Source organism: Triturus cristatus, chromosome 3_2 (assembly GCF_964204655.1).
Source record: "Triturus cristatus chromosome 3_2, aTriCri1.1, whole genome shotgun sequence".
Taxonomy (NCBI): Eukaryota; Metazoa; Chordata; class Amphibia; order Caudata; family Salamandridae; genus Triturus; species Triturus cristatus.
In genome coordinates, this window is record NC_140584.1 from 978411257 (window position 1) to 978429783 (window position 18527).

Consider the following 18527-nt stretch of genomic DNA (forward strand, 5'->3'; position numbering starts at 1 on the left):
CGCATAACTGGAATACTTTCTAAAGTTCGTAAAGATGTTCAAAACAGCATGTATGGATTTATAGGGGGAGGCAAGATATACCAGTACATTATCAGCGTATTATGATATTCGATCCTCCTGATCTTCCGTCCATTTCAGCCCCCTTACCATTACATCCCGACGTATCCATGCAGCGAGTGGTTCTAGCTTGAGGGTAGATCTCAGTGGCGATAAGAGGACAGCCCTGCCGGGTACCCCTTCGCAGTGTGAAGGCACGGGATGTGCAATTGTTAACTCTTATTTGTCCCTGTATATCCGTATAAAGCAATTGCACCTAGCCCAGAAACTTCGGACCAAATCCCAACATCGCCAGAACCGCGAATAGGTACAGCCATTCTATAGAATCAAACGCCATAGAGGCATCCAATGAAAGAACCACTGGGTCTTCCTCCATGTATTCTCTGCGTGCGAGCACGTTAGAAACGACGGATATTAAGCACCGTGTTCCTACCCGGCATAAAGCCAGATTGCTCCGGGTGGACTAAGGAGGCGATAACTGCGACTAGTCTAGTGGCAAGCACTTTCGCTAACATCTTAGCTTCTACGTTGATCACCGAGATCGGTCAGTATGAGCCGCACTTATCCCCCGGTTTACGGATAACTACTATGGTGGCAAGACGCTGGTCTTTGGGCAGTTTTCCGGTCTTGTAACTTTCGTTATACATAGCTCGCAGATGCGGGGCTACTAGGGAGGCAGTCACCTTCAAGAACTCGATGGGAGTGCCGTTAGGACCCATCGCTTTCCCCTATATATGATTTTTGTTGGAAATAAATTATATATATATTTTTAAATCTATTCTTGTCCCTGTGCATACACTTTATTGCTTCCTCTAGCATTAATTGCCTACCCCTGAAAATCATAACTACTGTTCTCATGCCTGGCACAAATTTCTGCGTCTTTTGATAGATTAGAGACCTGAGCACAGGATAAATCTATTCTTTCTGACTTCCAATTTGGCTTCTGGTACGGTCTGGGTACCACTGAATAGTGGCAGAATTACAATTTGTTGGTTAACAAGTATGCAGTAGCAAGGGAAGGGTGTCTTCATGCACCATTCATGGATTTATGTTGCAAATTTTTTATAAAATTAATATTTTTTTATTAAGTTTCATACAGAGATAAACTCCCTCTAGCCCCCCCAACCCCAACTTTATGAGCATACGTTCAAAAGTAATTGTCCCCCATATTAGTTCCAAGCTGGACCATACATGGCAGTTCCTCATCCTTCACACCCACTCGTCCCGCTTAGAACCTCACGCACTCCTTTGTCTTGCTAACTTGAAGGCAGTTGCACAAGCTTTCTCCCGTGTGTATTTGCTTGTTTAATGTTCATAGATTCACAGCGGAATATAAACCAATTGGAAAGCATATATTTAACATAGTGAATAAATGTCTATACATTCTGCCAAGAACTACGTTGTCAACGAGGAACATTTGTGTTAGATTTATTTTTTTTACATTATCGTTGTCATCCACTTTTCTATTGTACAAAACAAAGTGCTGAGGTCTAAGTTTGCAATACAAGAGCAGGCATTTTAAACTGGACACAATTATTGAAGGAAAGAAAAAGGGCCATACACTTAATCACATTGAGAAATGCAAGTCCAATTTCCAGGACACCATCAAAGACCGGGCATTACCTCAAGGTATTAATCCTATACATAAAAGGTACCTATTGACGCGCTATACTCACGACCAATGCATTGTTCACCAGGAAGTTTGCTAAGCATTGTTTTATGCCTAACAATCCTATAGATGGGTAATGGAATTAAACAGAAATCCAGAATGATGGATTTGCACGAGTCAGCTGCTTCTTTGACCAGTCAGTCTTAGCCTTTTTGATGTAGAGCTTCTTTTATATGCCGCAGACATATTCCAGCACACCTTTCAGAGGAAGATTGTAGCTTACACAAAACAATGTTCTCCTATCTGAAAGATCAGTCACAACCTTCCTCGGTTGATAGTGCTTCAAGAGCTCTTCAGCCAATTTTTTTTAAAACTTAAACACCGACAATTATTGACATTTGACAAAGGTTTTGAGCTCCTCGAGGAATTTAATATACTCCTGATGTTCCAGGGCAGTGCTCAACTCAATCAACTCATCCGCAAAAGTGTTGTCTACACCACGATCAGCCAAGAAATCCATCAAATGATCATACAGCGCCTGCAAAATATCCAAATGGAGCCTGTTTAATAGTACATTTGGGACAACTTGCGTATCAAATGAACAGAAAGGTAAATATGCAAGTACAACAAAACACTATTTGTCATTTTCTATTAAAGAGTAAAAGGGAAAGCTTTGAATGAACAAAGAAAATCATCAGTTTACAGTAACATTTCCTCTTTAGACCAGCCATTGAAGGAGAATCAAATGTTGAGCAGTTTGCAGAAAGCAGCATCTAGGATACTTATTAACAGGTGACATTTGGTGAACTGCAACCAGAAATATAGATAAGGCCAGTCTCTAAGAGTCAAGCAAAAGATAAATAAACATGGGGGCAGACACCCCGTTTTTGTAATGACTCAGACCCCAGTGAACAACCAGCAGTTGAATCAACGCGAATCCAGGCATGTGAACCTTAACTAAATGTTCACACCAGCAAGAGCTAGAGGAATTAATTTACCAACAGAATTATGCCAGCATTTATGTGTGGTGGTAATGAGTTGCATTTGGTGGTACGAACTTGCCCCCCCCTTCCAAAAAAGCATCAACAGCAGAAATGCAGAGAATATAAATATATTCCTGTCACGTTGTTTTAGAGGCAGCTGAGGCTCAAGAGAAACGAAGTAGCTACAGAAAACAGTAATGCAAATAATTGGGTGCATGTTTAAAGGGGAGAGTAGAAAAAGACAGATTTTGATCTCTTTCACTATCTGAGGTACCCTTTACAGTTGAGCAGGCAACAGAATCTAGCAATCTTCTCCATACTGCAGAAACCATTTCTAAGAAGCGTTTATGGCTGTCGTCCAAGTTTATACAGCACATAGGCACGCATTACTGGGCAATCGAAATATAAATTCACCGAAAACCTTTAAAAGGTTTGCATTTGGAAGATAGCGAGGGTTCAGAGGACTTTTACTTGGCGAGCAGCATAACAGCACCATCCCCACACTCCAAGTCTGATTATCAAGTGTCCCAGCCTCCTCACCAGGGAATCGTACAACATTGGAGTTATGGACTGTGTTCCAGGCACAGTATTTCAAGGCACAAGCAGGGTCATGTTTCCAGATAGGTCACATTGCGGATTGTTTTGCAAGAGGGGACATATTAAAATGAAGCTTCACAACCTTTCCACAAAGAGCCAAGTTCAGACCGCCAAAGTATATGTGAACAGTTTTTAAAACCATCATTTAACGTAATTTAAACTGGTGTATCTAGATGGGGAATGTAAACTGTGCTAATTCACAGTTGCCATTTTCCCCTCAGTAGAAAGCCTAAACCAATGTAAAGATTCATGTGGCGGCAAATGTTTTGCCATACTTGTCATTAACATGCCACACGCCTACTTGAGTATGTTTGCTTGAATTATAATGCTCTAGCAAATCAATCTCCTGCAGAAATGAGTAGCATTTGCAACATGTAAAATGAAGAAAGATTAAGACATGGATTTAGAACAAAAGGCAGGGAAGGAGTGGCTGTGATGCACCAGTGGGCCCAGATTTCAACAAGCACTGGCAAAACCAATAGGCCTCGGCAATCCAAGATGTATTGGCATGGTCAATGGTATTGTCTTTTAGCCATGTGCTATTGAGTGGCAATTTAACCGTAGTTAAATTAATTGGTTAAAACATTCATTATTCAACCTGTAATTGCTGCTTCCCTGTTATGAGGGTCGAACTGCTTGTGTTTAGTGACAATGACACAACCATCAGCAATAAAGAATGAACACAAACCAATTGGCAAACTAAAACAACAAATATATTGAAGCAACATAAGACTATACCAGGACAGTCATAAAGTGACAAGCCGTAGCGGAGGAAACCAGAGTATATCTTGTGGACAATCACTGCATTGTACGCCAGTTGTGACATGAATGGTACATCGGTCTCTGAGAGGTAAGCAAGTATGGTAACATTTTTATTTGATCTTAACCTCAGTCTGCCACACGGTGTGCTTTTGGAGCATAAAAGAAGCAATGAGTGACACATCCAATTTAAAACCTAAACAAAATAAGTTGCATCTTGGCACATTTTAAGAAACCTGTAACACTATCCTCCTCTCCCCGCATGACAGCCAACTCAGAGGTGCTGGTTTCTGACAGACAAAGCTGTTGTCCATCTTAGGGACAGTTAATATGAGAGTTCTGTGACTGTTCAGTGGTAAGAGGATACCATGGAGTGTCATGAAGCGTGGAGTGTCCTCCCTTTTCATTCCTGTTTGCAACACTGCTATGAGTAAAACTGCTGAATACAAAACTAATAAACTGGTAAGTGCATTGGTGAAACACTGCTCCCGCTTTTGCGATCATTGTAAAATTTAAAGTAACAGGTCTGTGTGTAACCTGAAAGAATCAGGATAAATTCCTGGCAACTAGGCTCGGCCCTTGAAGTTCAGTCAATAACAGAAATTATATAATACCATCCCTAGTTATTTTTACACCATGGAAATGCTGTATTGTGACAGGATGGAACACAAACTTCACAAATAAAATTGTCCTATACAAAGTGCTCACAGATGAACAACTGTGACTTTCAACAGTGTAAAGATATAGTAAGATAGCAGGGTAAGTTGAACCTGCTACTGATATAGAATTCTGTCAGATGTCTAGTTGGAGCAATCAGCCCCTGGTTGATAACTTGTTAACTACAGTGCTGTGAAGTACGACTCTTGCAGTATGCACTATTTTAGTCAGAAGACTTACTCAGGAAAAGTGCAACAATACAGCTTTAGACACGTCTTTGCAGAATGGAGAGGCCTGTTCACAATTCACCCTTTTGACTCCAAGGTCAGTAATGGGCTTAAGGGACAACCCATATTACTTGCAGTTCAATTATGATACTGCAAGGTATTGGTGTAAGTTATATATTAAAGCACGCTCCGAGTGTAGTGATGCCATAGAATTACCAACTATAGCACATACTGGGCTCCCATTTCTTAACTAAGAGCTATTTGCGCAGCATACACAGCTTCACACACAGCTTGTGGCAAAGCACAGGCTGCAGAACAGAACCAGGGCTTTGTTTGCATTTTCTCATGAACACTGGCACAATCAACTTGCTTTAGATTCCTGGCAATATTTTATTTAAAGAACGCAACAGTGAAGGGTTGGGGTACCATTGGGTGTGGGAACAGTGGACTGTAGCCAAAGCCAGAGTGGGCTGTAGCCATGGAGGGGTTAATGGGTGGGAGAACAATAAAGGATTTTGGAGAGCCTGGGGCCTCAACGGCTCATACAAAGATAAGGCCTGACGGGATGGGAGAAGCAACCTGTAATAACTAATTTTGTAAACAAAAAGAACACCAATCACAAAAGCCTAAGTCTGCTCCCTAGTGCCTTATGAACCCCTTTACAGCACGTTTGTGGAAGTAATGTGTGTATGCTTTTATGACGAAACTCATTTTCATGAAAGTATTCCAGATGCAGCCCAAGAGAACTTTAAACACGCATTTGCAATGCAATAGGTCTCGCATTTATAAGAGTTTGAGCTATTGGCATTGTAAAATTACAATGCCTTTTATTTATGTTTTGGTTTTAAAACAAATAAAAGGCATTGTCATTTACAATGGCAGTAGCAGAAACTCGCATAAAAGCAGTGTGTGGAGTGCAGCAGTGTGAGGAGTGCAGCAGTGTGAGGAGTGCAGCAGTGTTTCGTGTAGCAGTGTGAGGCATGCAGCACTGTGGCGTGCAGCAGTGTGCGGCGTGCAGCAGTGTTGTGCAGCATGCAGCAGTGAGTAATGCAGCCGTGTGCGGCGTGCAGCAGTGTGCGGCGTGCAGCAGCATGCAGCCGTGTGCAGCATGCAGCAGTGTGCGGCGTGCAGCAGTGTTTCGTGTAGCAGTGCGCGGGGTGCAGCAGTGTGCTCAGCAGTGTGTGGCATGCGTTAGTGTGCGGCATGCAGCAGTGTGAGGCGTGTAGCAGTGTGAGGCATGCAGCACTGTGGCGTGCAGCAGTGTGCGGCATGCAGCAGTGTCGTGCAGCAGTGAGTAATGCAGCAGTGTGCGGCGTGCAGCAGTGTGGTGCAACATGCAGCAGTGAGTAATGCAGCAGTGTGCAGCAGTGTGCGGCGTGCAGCAGTGTTTCGTGTAGCAGTGTGAGGCATGCAGCACTGTGTGGCGTGCAGCGGCGTGCAGCAGTGTGCGGCGTGCAGCAGTGTCGTGCAGCATGCAGCAGTGAGTAATGCAGCAGTGTGTGGCTTGCAACAGTGAGTGGCGTGCAGCAGTGTGCGGCGTGCAGCAGTGTCATGCAGCAGTGAGTAATGCAGCAGTGTGCGGCGTGCAGCAGTGTGCGGCGTGCAGCAGTGTGCGGCGTGCAGCAGTGTGCGGCGTGCAGCAGTGTTTCGTGTAGCATTGTGCGGCGTGCAGCAGTGTGTGTAATGCAGCAGTGTGTGTAATGCAGCAGTGTGTGTAATGCAGCAGTGTGCGGCGTGCAGCAGTGTGTAATGCAGCAGTGTGCAGCGTGCAGCAGTGTGCGGCGTGGTTTGTAAACAACAAGAAAAGTGGACATCAAAGGAAGGGTGGGAGGGAACGAGCATATGGGGTGCGAGTTATAACGAAAGTTCTGGCGAAAGCAGTCTGCTGCTTTCAAGTCCGATGCCAGCTTCGCGCTTGAATGCCTCACATGCACTGGCCATAAACCGCTTTCCTAAGGTCTTGTGCCCCTTACTAAATCTCTCTGAATGCGTGAGGCGGCGCAGGAAGTAGCTGGTGGCAAATTGAATGCGCGTGTAGCGTAACCGCCTCCCGATCCGCCTGGGAAGCCTTTGGGAGCATTTTCGGAAGCCCCTAAATAAGTCTCGCAGAGCTTACGCGATAGCCAGGCGAGACCTAAAAACCAGCAAATGGCAAACAATGTGGCTCCCTGCAGATACAGGGAGATTCACAGGGAGGTGTTAAACTGGGGGCTCCCGGCATGCGTGTGTTTAGGGGCAGCCACGCTGCACTGTAAACATCTGCTTCCCCAAGCTGGGCACCAACTGTGAGGAAGTCACTCACAGTCCTAATTATGCACAAAAATGAAAAGTAAACGTAAAACAAGAATGCTCAATTTGAATTTACAAACTCTTCGTGTGTGGCCGACCACCTGGGATGTTGGTGGTAATTAAAGCAGGAGAGGGTGGGGTGGTGTGAAAAGGGGTGGGAAAGCAGGCAGAAACAGCTGGGAGGAGGTCGGTTGGACCAACACAAGCGATGGGCAGCAACGGCAGGGGTGAATTGGGAACTGCAGAGACATGCAGAAGGTGAATGAATATGCCTCGCAAAAGAAACAACTGTATAGGGCTTGGGCCTCTGCAAAACAGGATTCACTCCTGCACGTATTCACCAAATGTATTACAAAGCCTCATTAACCAGTTCCTAGGGGATGTAAATGGTCTTTTAATGACCTGTGAAATACTCCGGTGAGGCGGAGTTAAGACACCAGCTACTGTCCACGGAGCCCACAGCAGCTCAAGCACTCTGTGTGTGTCCTGGAAATTGCATCAGCCCTGCCGAGACACACGGGGGAGTGGTGCAGGGCTGCTTAAGCCAACTGTGGACACACATACTCCCCAGACGGCAGCAAGAAGACAGACTGCCAGAGACCAGGAGCAGTAGTGGTTTTGGGACAGCAGAGGCACTATCAAGGGATGAAACAACAAGCTGCTGGAAGAGGAAAAGGGAATGGAAGGAAGACAGGCAGGGAGGGCGCAACAGGCAGATGTCTGGAAGCTGCAGGGAAAGTGCTCTGCTAGGAGTGAGACAGAGCTTCTCAAAACAGAGCTCTTGTGTGGCGTGTTCAAACACAAATAAAAAAGTAGGTCCTAAAAAAGGAGCAGCGTAAGGACGCAAGTAATGGTCCCTGCTCAACACAAGAGGAGGCATGACGCATGAATGCCATGGACAAATAGGGACAAAGGATATGAAAGAGACAACGGAGCAAACAAATGGGAAGCCTATGGGTTGGCTGAAGCTCACAATTTAAAATGTACATGTCTCTTTGAGACAGCGCATGCTGTCTACCCGAGACCTAAAAAGTGAAAGGCATACTACATGCCAAGAGCCCGTAGTTGCTTACCAACCTGGATGAGAATTCGTTTTGAGGCTAGCGCACTGTTTAGTACATGTATGTAAATAATAAAAAGTGGGAGGAAAAAAGAAATGGACAAATTTAATTGCACCTACCCAATCCAAGGAGTCTGTGTTGAGGGTGTAGCTAGTTTCCTTCCAATCAGTTTCTCCAGTGGGCTGGAAACTGACCTCACGAATTGAGAAAATATCACTCTCTTCTTCCTCACCATGTCCAATCTGTGAAACAGGATAAATTGGGGGGGAAAAAATAAATAAACTATGTACTTGGCCCTAGCCCCCTATAATGACATATCAATGGGTTGTGCAAAAAATGACCTATCGTTGAAATCACAACAGAATGTATAGAGTTAATTTCATGACTCTTCGAATAGCAGCGTATTTTAGATGGACAGGTTCCTTTAATAGTTATTTATGCATATTTTTCTGAGACCTAGTAAAGTTCCTATCTGCCAAACCAAGGCTGTTCATGGCCATTTGCAGCCTTGGTTAGGGTTAGTGGAAGTTATGTTAAGTGACATCACACGGGTAGATTACAATTGCATAGGGTTAGTGAACGTTATGTTAAGTGACATCACACGGGCTGATTAAAATTGCAGGTGCAAGCCCTCACCCCTCCAACCCCATCTCATCTGCAACAGTATTAAAAGACTGCAATTTACATATTTCACTTTAACATGCATTAATGTTGGCCACAGTTCTAAAACATATTGTATGGAAATGTAACGGTGCACAGATAATAGATTATGAAAATGTGCAAAATATAGTAGCTATAAACATTTTAAATTAGGATAAAAAAAACATTCAACATAAACATCCGCTCAATTATTGGCATCCTTTCCTTCCTGTAGCCACTCACCTCATCTTCAGGATAGTGGCAGTCCAGCACAAGATTATGCCTGGAGTCCTGTTTTGCTACTTCCACAACAAAGTTAGGGGTGGACACAAGATCCGGCTACAAACAGAAGATATTGTTAGTACATTCACACACCTCTACCAAAGTCCTCATGAAAATTAAAACTATTCCAGAGGAAAAGAAAACAAATGAGCGTTACTGAGAACTTAGGTTTAGCAAAGCAATTAACAACACAAATTAGAAGATCTTCATTTATTTAAGGAATATGAAATAGCACAGACCTAGCTTCAAGACAGCAGATCTTTTATACCATAGCAGGAGAACCTTACACATGAGATGCTGTAAATACAACAGTAGCGTGAGGTCAGGCTGCAAATGCAATTATAGAAATCGGAACAAGAGAGTGTGAAAACAGGTAATCAACTAGCCAGCACATTGTGCAACTAGTGACTACATTATAATACGTGCACATTTGTAACTGAGGTAGAAAGGGAGTGATTTTCCAAGAATCACATTCTTTTTGGTTAAATTTCAAAGCCAAGAGCATAACCAGGTCTCCGGGTTCCTCCAAGGTCCACGATTTGCCCATCAAACTATATCAATGTTGCTGACAATTGCAGGATACTCAAGAGCCCATATTTGTTCCAAAGCTCACCCTTAACCTATACGTCAGGCATAATACATATATTTTAAAATACAAATTTAACCCTTCAAGTCAACTCAAAAATTAATTTCACAAGTCACAACTTTACTAAGAATATCAGTGTGATGTGCAGAGTAAACAGTTCTTTCCTGTAGCTAATTTTTTTCAGCAAAACACACAAGATGATGGACGGAATGTTGCACATTGGCAAAACATTCACCCCCAGTCACAGATCTGGGTTTAATCCATCGTTATTTTGCTCACCACGCCACCCCAGTTCAGACATGGCCATATGCAAATCAGTCTTGACCCTGTGCCTCATGGGAACAGTCCAGCCCGAACTGCCAAGTCACGTCTTCCCTGGACCGGAATCAAGCATCCTAGGACCGGTTTCGGGGTTTCACCTCTCTTCAGCCAGGATAGCTTGACTCCAGTGGCGTAGTGAGCATGGGACCCACGTCTGGGCATACCCTTCCCACATAGGGTGAACAGCAAAACACACAAGATGATGGACGGAATGTTGCCCATTGGCAAAACATTCAACCCCCTAATTTTTTCATACATCAAAATGTATTCTAAAAAAAAAAAATGACTCCTACAATGACCATTATAACAGACATCACAGGCCATCAGCACATTTAGCTAGTTACTTACTATTTTGATGTACTTTGCTAACCTTGGAAATCGTGATTTTAAAGCATCTTTCCTTAGTCCAGAAAATTGTAAAGCATTTGTGAACCAAAAGAGCTTCTCTTAGCTCTCACTGGCACTGCACATAGCAATGCCCGATATCTAAGAGCAAGCTTTACCAACCCCCTGAAAACAACCCTAACGGTTATAGTCTTCTATGGTTGCATCCTTGAGACTCAAGGCCTGCATCAACCATCACATCATTTAGATCAGTCTGCTGCTGAGAGAGGATTCCAGATTGTGACAAATGGGATCCATCACAAAGGTTAGAATAATTTAATCTGAGCAAAACAAACAAATAAAATCTTTACGCCCCACCAAGAGAAATAACAGTGCTGCTCTTCTTAGAGTATCAGCCTTGTAGCAAGGGTCTGTAGCATATGCCTGCTGCAACACCATCACCAACGCCTAAACAAAAACAAATCCTGAACTTTAACACACATGTTCAAATGGATACAAAAAACAAGCCTTACTTCCTTTTCATCCCCCTTCTTGCTTTCATCTTCTTCATCAAACGATGGTGGAATGCTATTGTTTGTGTTAAATGTAACGGTTACCCTTTAAAAATAAACGTAAAAGAAAAAAAAACATTACGACACAGCAAAACAAAGACTCACCTGAAGCTATCAACATTCACAACTTCTATACAGCATTTACACGAGGAAATGGGGAGAAAAGAAAAAGGAGAAAAGAAAACGCCATATCATCCAGTCTACATTATCACACCACAGATTTAGTGGAAATTATACATTTTAGTAACGCCTGGAATAGAAATTGTAACCCTCTTATTCCAGACCCGTGGGTTCCCCAAGATCAACTGGCCCCAGCACTAGTTAATTATTTCCAATAATATATTAAAATACAAATATATTCTGGGATCTTGCATGGCGCAACAGCACACAGGCCCCACCTACACTTGAATTTCAAATCCCAGTACCCAACCTCAGCTAAAAATAAAAAATACCTATCAACGGGTAGTCCTATCAGAGGATACAGCCAGGTATCACCTAAAGGAATGGAAAGGTAAACTAGCAGAATAGACACTGTAGCCGATACTGTGCAATTAATGGTATATTCAAACCCCCAAAACTCAATTTGCATGTAAGTGCAGAGAATGAAGATGTAGGAGGCCAGACAAATTGTTAAAATATCATATTACCCTACTTCAGACACTAAGGCCAAAGCAAAAAAGTTCCTTTATATAAAGAAAAAAATATTTATAACAAGCTACAATTACTTGCCCACCTGCGTCAGCACTGCAACTATAAACTGTCAGAAAAACCATGTCTGATTGAATCAATTGTAGATGGGAGAAGGCTGGTCTACATGATCTAACACAGATATATCTGAGTGGGGGGTTTAAATGCCTTTCTATTGGGACCTGCATGAATCGCAGAAGAAAAAATGTAGCTGCAACTGGGTAGATTCTGAGTTGCAGGAGCAAGACAGAAGATCTTTGTTGCAGTAGGCTCTAATACTGTCTGGTGACGCACCGAGTGGTTCCAACAGTTGGCATGCGACTTTCACGCTTGACGCCATCCACCATATATCACAAGATGTTACACTGTGATTGGTCATATGCCTAATGCTTGTGTAATTCTTGCATCTTCTGCATTAGCGACTGTAGTGGTGGGAGGGGAGATTTTAAAAAAGGTGGGGTAGGGGGAGAGAATTTAACTTACCTTCCCAGCAGCCGCCTCGTCTCCGTCCTTCTGCCCACAAAGCAGCAAACAGGATGCACACACACTCCCCTAGCCAATCACGACACTGATGTCACCAGCATGACAGCAGCGTCGCGATTAGTCTGAGCGCCGTGGTTCAACTCTCGGACAGGGGCTGGGAGGCTGTGCATGTTCTCCACCCAGGCTGTGCAATACAGCCGGGTGGAGAACATGCTAGGGCGCATGACTTTTTGGCCGGCCAAACAGTCATGCGCACTTAGAAATTGTCCCAACCACTCATGCCCCTGCTCAGTGGGCAGCCCAGCGAAGACAGGATCAACATCTGGGCATACCCTTCTGACTTAGGGCAAAAATGCAAAAAGAACAGATGATGGACAGAATGCGGAATTAATCAAAATATTCACCCCAGACACAGATCTGGGTTAAAACTGTGACTGGGGGTGTGTGTCTGAACTGTTTCAGCGCTCTGTCCATCATCTTCTTGTGTGCGCTTTGTTCGCACGAAGTTGGCAGGGTATATCCAGACGAGGGTCCCTTTGCCACTTGATTCAAGCTACCCTGGCTGATGAGGGGTGTTAACCTGAAACCTGGTCCCAGGACACTTGTTTCCGTTCAAGGGAAGGCCTGGCCTGGCAGGTCATGCTGGACTGTTCCGCATATGGCTAGGTCTGAACTGGGTTGGCGAAGTGAGCTAAAGAACGATGATGGATTCAACCCAGATCTGTGACTGGGGGGGGGGGGGGGGGGGGGGGCGGGAGGGAGTGTCTGAAGAGTTTCAGCACTCCGACCATCTCCTTGTGGGCGCGCTTTGTTTGCCCTGAGTTGATAGGGTATGCCAAGACGTGTGTCCCTTGCTCACTTTGCCATTGGATTCAAGCTAGCCTTGCTGATGAGGAGTGTTACTCCGAAACTGGTCCCAGGATGCTTGTTTACAGTCCAAGGAAGACCTGGCTTGGCAATTCAGGCTGGACTGTTCCCATGAGGAACATGGTTAGGGCTGATTTGCATATGACTGGGTCTCAACTGGGGTGGCGAAGTGAGCTAAAGAATGATGAAGGATTCAACCCAGATCTGTGACTGGGGATGAGTGAAGAGTTTCATATGTGTATATATATATATATATATATATATATATATATATATATATATATATATATATATATATATATATATATATATATATATACACATACATATACATATATATTCGAGTTAAATATGCCACAGGGAATAAAGATTTTCAGGCGGGCTACATCTGTCCGTAAAATTCCGCAGATCATGCCAAAGAACAGGTGAATAAATCACCAATATCGCGCCACAATCCGGAAGCCATCAAAGCTTCCTGATTTTGTAAGCAAGGACGTGGACGCTTCGGCCAAATTGTGGCACGATATCGGTGATTTATTCACCTGTTCTGTGGCATGATCTGCGGAATTTTACAGACAGATGTAGCCCGCCTGAAAATCTTTCTTCCCTGGGGCATATTTATACAATGTATCTCTTTTGTGAACACTGTTCGAGCGCTTGAAAGAAATAAAGCGGTGGAGTGCTTCTTGGAAATAGAAATTTGGACGCTCAACTGACTTTTACAGTCCGGATGATGACCGCATGATTGCAGAGCGGTCGAAACGCCGAAGACGCATGTGTGGCCAGAAAACGAATGAAGGACACATTATTTTGTTTCATGTTGTTCCCTCTGTATGACATTATTTCGTTTGCTACTTGTCTAGTTTGTAAAACACATTGTCTTTTTGTACCGGCACATTGTATTGAGCGCCTGTGTCTTAACTGTTTTTAGCATATATTAATTGTAATAAATCTGCTTATTTTTTTATAATTACTCTATTCGGTACTCGAAGTGAAGTCAGCCAATGGCTGAAATGGATTGAGCCACTTCCACATGATGTATACTGCAGTGGGTGAAAGACAAATATGAATGAAAACTAAAGACCACTGGATGAAGACACACAGCCGGTTGAAGGTGGCGATAGGCGTTTGACAAGAACGCGAAAGAGGGCGGGATGCATTTTTAGATTTCATGAATGTAAAGGTCTGACCAACACTTACTTTTCTCCAGATATTTTCCGGACCAATTTAGCTTCTGTGCCGTTCAATTCTAACTCCCAGCCGCCAGACATCTTTGGGAGAGTTTTGTGTTTTTGAATTTTTGCCTCTTCCTTAATTTCATCTGTGAGAAATTCTGCAAATGCTTTGTCACCTAAAGGTAAGAAAAAAACATTTGGACCATGTCTAAAACACAGATCAGATGCAAGAAAATATATTTACTGCCAAAAAATGTGTGAATGGTATTTTGGGGCACTGGGAAAATCATTGCTCCATTCAAAGCTTAAACAGACTAACTCAACATGTACTGGATAAAAACACTTAAAAGCATAAACTGGCATTAACAAAAAAGGTTTTACAGAATGATGTAAATAATGCAAAGTCTGTACATTACACTGTATGAAACAACTCACTTTTTGAAAGTCTAAAAGAACATAATGCCATGGATTATAAAATATTTACTAAAATATGATTAGATAAGATTTCAAGGTGGTGGAAAAAGAATGGCGGAAAAAAATAGGATCTCTTCAAGGAGATGGGGGTGGATGAATCAATAAGGATCATCATTTAATAGCACATAGAAGCACCAGGCAAGGAACGAGAACAAAGCACAAAAATCAGTGTCAAAATTCTCTAAACAGTTGCTTAAAGCTCTATCTGTTCGATGCCAAAAGGCACTTTAAACAGAGAGCATAACCGATTATAAATGCAGCCTAACAAAACCTGCTGCAATAATCTATTGCATCTACATGCACGGTAGACATCAAACGGGCCTGAAATACTGCAGGGTAGAAATAAAATCTGTGTACATAGATGCGATATTGAAATACAAGTACGACATACAAAAAGGTTTAAACCTGTGAAATGTGTAGGTCTAGCACAGTCTCTGTGGTATAATCACATACAAATTTCATGAGAAGAAAAGGTCCATAATATCATACAGGTGGTTGAAACCAGCACGGTAACCTACCTCCAACGAGGTTAGCCGGTGTATAACAAACCCTGTCCAACGGTACTACCCCAACCACGTGTAGGTCACAGTCAAGGGCGAGAAACAAGTGTTCGAAAACACAGCGTCCGCCCCCCCCCCCCCCCCCCCCCCCAATACATGACAATGTGTTCCATCGAGACCTAGCAGTTAACAACCAGAGGTGGGACATAAGTAGCACTGCCCACTGATTACGTCATCTGTCACGTACGACTCCCCTATGCCTGGGTGCAGTGATCCCAGTTAGTCACTATCTGGTGACAATGAAGCTGTTCTCTTTGGGGTGCAGTGATTTATTAATGTTGCTCGAAGATGCTGCTTACTCCGCCGTGGAGGAATGCATTTAACTGACCCAAATTTCTTATAGCTTCAGTGAATATGGAATTGCAGGAGTGCGGTCATACTATTTTACGTGCTACAATAACCATCTTGCACGTACAGGCTAGCACCACGATTACTTCAATAACAGACATGCTACCATGGTTGGGATTTAAACCCCACTCAGTTATAAGCACACACAGATTCACAAAAGACATAGGTAGGTATTAAGACGCGAGTGGCTACAGTGCGATATAGGCACATTTAATGTCATTATCTCCGCTAGACAAAAAAACATAGCGGAGTCACGTTCTCCGAACCGTTAACAAAAGAAAGATCCGTTCACATTAATCAGTTCGAGGACATACACAGGACTCTCCGAGTACCCTAACTCCAAGGACATCGGACTTAGACATAATAGTAGAAATCTGCAACACCGGTCTCCGTAAATCCTTACAGTAAAGGCTACTACACAGAGCACATTCTAAGAGCTGTTCCTCGCGCATCTATCGGTATTCCTCCACGCCGTGCCGCCGGCGGACTCTATTGATAACTAGCCTCTGCACAAGCTCATTCAGTTACCGCCCCCTGCTTCTTGGCAATGATATCCCTCTCCCCAGACCTGGCGTTCCTCCCTATATTCAGCTCTCACCTTCTGTGTGCAGTCCTCCGCAGCCGCAGGACACGGATGGCAGGCCTCGCTGGGAATGCAGCAGACCGGGTCTCTGAGGGGTGGAAGCAGAACCCAGTAGCCAAAGGCTACGAGTGAAAGGACGCGTAGGGGCGGCGGCTCCCAAAGCCATGCGAGGCAGAAGAGGCTCCAGGGGTCGCATAGCCAGGCCAAGAGCAGGCCGTAGAACCCTGGACATGGAGCTCAACATGACTGGTGGTAAGAAGGCACAAGCGCGCTGCGGAAGACAGGACAGGACACAGGAACACACGTGCAGAGGGCACAGGCCGGAAAAACGTCACCGGGCCGGAAGATCTTCCACATAGGCCAAACATCCTCCAGAACTGGTAGGACGGTGACCTAGAAAAGGGACTACGGATGAAAGCTCTGCATCAGCAAATAACTTGTGGGCCATCTTAGAATGGCGTCCTTTTATCGTATTGTCTTTTATTTATTTTAGTATGCTGTTAGTGTGCTGTAGAAAGTGTGTGTGGTTAAACATTGTGTGAGAAATATGAATTCTGGTAATGTATTACTTAATAGTACTTTACTGTACTCTCTTTACTTATGTATTTAGTTGCATATTCTGGAGTTTGGATCCTTCTTGCTCGAGGATCTGCATGCTGCGTTATTCGTAAAATGCTGCTATAACCTAAGCTGGATGGCCCTCTCTCATGCATGCCCACAATTCACAACTGGAAAGTGAGATATTTTTAAATAAACGTCAGAGGAATGTATTTTTTTCAATGACTATTGTTGCAGAGGAACTTTTAGGCCAGAGATAGCTAAAGCTATCTGTTGGCATGTGTACTCTGGTCATGGGCTTTTAATTTGCCAATAAACTACATTTGAAGTTCATCTTATTTTATAGCTATTGAATCACAGAATTTTAAATTCTATTGAGATCACGGAGGCGAGGATTATTCTTTTCTTACTCTACTGCAAAAACACAGCAGCCAATCATGTTACAGTAAAACACAACAAAAAACGTAATTTCCAATAATCTGCCCTATGACATGAGCACCCTTTCCACCAATCTACACCTGGGAATAACTAGAAGACCTGCTGTCCACGTTGTACTTCCTCTTTCTTTGCCAGAATCCTAGCCAAAACAGATCTATAACTTCTGATGGAGTAGGGGAAAATACAAACATTGAAGTCAGTTAGAATTTTGTTTGTTGTTGTAGTGATTCCAGTCCGGGTTTTGGCATTGTTTTCGTTCTCGTCCTTGTTGGCTGGTGAATCTCGGGAGCTGCCGCAGAGGGAAGCACGAGAATCTGGCGGTGGTAGCGAAAACGGCGAAAAGACTTCCCTGCACCCCGGGGCACCACGGCGGAGAGTGTAGAGTGCGAGCAGGCAACAAGCAGGCAACAAGAGCGACCACGAGAGTGGCGAGAGCCATGGGGGACTGAAGCAGCGTCGGAAATCGCCGGCCGGCCCAGCAGGAGACGCAACAGGCAACTAGGTACGGCTTTGTATAGCTTTGTACACCTTTGTGAGCAGTTGGAGGGATTCACGGGAGCCAAGGGAGAGAGACCGGTAAAAGCCGCTAAAAGGCCAATAAGTTGGCTAACAGGAATCGGGGGCAGGAGCCCTACAGGATCTCCCGCAGGACCTTAGTAAGTCCAGTGAAAGAATTGGGAAATCCACGGGAGGGCTGTAAGAATCTAGTGAGAACCCAGAGCGGGCTCTGTGTAGTGGGAGAGCGGCAGTGGGCGTGAGCTATTTAGTGAGAGCTATTCACCTCACCTCTCCCCTCTCCCCTCTCCCCTCAGTCTAGTAGGAGGGGCTCCAGAAGTCAGCATCCCATACCCGTATACCTGCAGGAGTAACTGTAAAGGATCTCAAGTAACATAAGGAGAGTGATTATTTCCTCGAGAGAGACAATGAGGTCAGGGAGAGACAGAACAGAGACCAAAACAAAACCAAAAAAAGGAAACAACCATCATAGCGGCAAGTCGAGTGAAGGAGCAAGCGACCGCACAGATGAAGACAAAGTCCAGGAGAAAAACACGCATCCACCCTCTCATTCCGTGAAGACCCATTTGAAAACACCAGGCCATACAAATTTAAAGATCACTGATTTCTTAATTTCACCAAAGTCACGAGTTCAGAAAATAAAAACCGTTAACAGTACAAAGGTCCCTAAAAAGGAAAAAAGAATGTCCAAATCAGTGGGCTCCATGTCCAATCTACTACAGCCACAGTCCAACATCTCATCATATTTCAACACTTCTATAGAGAATAGCCAAAGCCTCCGGAAAATCCACAAAAGTCCCACAGCAATCACTAATAGGACAACAGTGACAGTGATAGCTCAAATAAACACAAACGAAGCAGCCAAAAACGGTCAA

At 43.9% G+C, this 18527-nt stretch overlaps 1 protein-coding gene across 1 annotated transcript; it reads right to left on the reverse strand.

Moving 5' to 3' along the window:
* Positions 1-1469: 1469 nt before the first annotated feature.
* C1QBP (complement C1q binding protein) lies at positions 1470-17849 on the reverse strand. The gene is made up of 6 exons (XM_085649561.1): positions 16156-17849; positions 14201-14351; positions 10925-11009; positions 9122-9217; positions 8359-8481; positions 1470-2204 (listed from the first exon to the last, which is right to left on the reverse strand). The coding sequence occupies exons 1-6, from the start codon at positions 16382-16384 to the stop codon at positions 2055-2057; spliced, it is 834 nt and encodes a 277-aa protein (XP_085505687.1). The 5' UTR covers positions 16385-17849; the 3' UTR covers positions 1470-2054.
* Positions 17850-18527: the final 678 nt, after the last annotated feature.

Bases quoted from the DNA above. Each gene is read 5' to 3' on its own strand.
- C1QBP (XM_085649561.1), bottom strand. From the start codon at position 16,384: ATGTTGAGCTCCATGTCCAGGGTTCTACGGCCTGCTCTTGGCCTGGCT. The intron at 14,352-16,155 runs GTGAGAGCTGAA...TCTTACCTTTAG, and splicing joins CGGAGGACTGCACACAGAAG to GTGACAAAGCATTTGCAGAA. The intron at 8,482-9,121 runs GTGAGTGGCTAC...CCTGTTTCACAG, and splicing joins GCCACTATCCTGAAGATGAG to ATTGGACATGGTGAGGAAGA.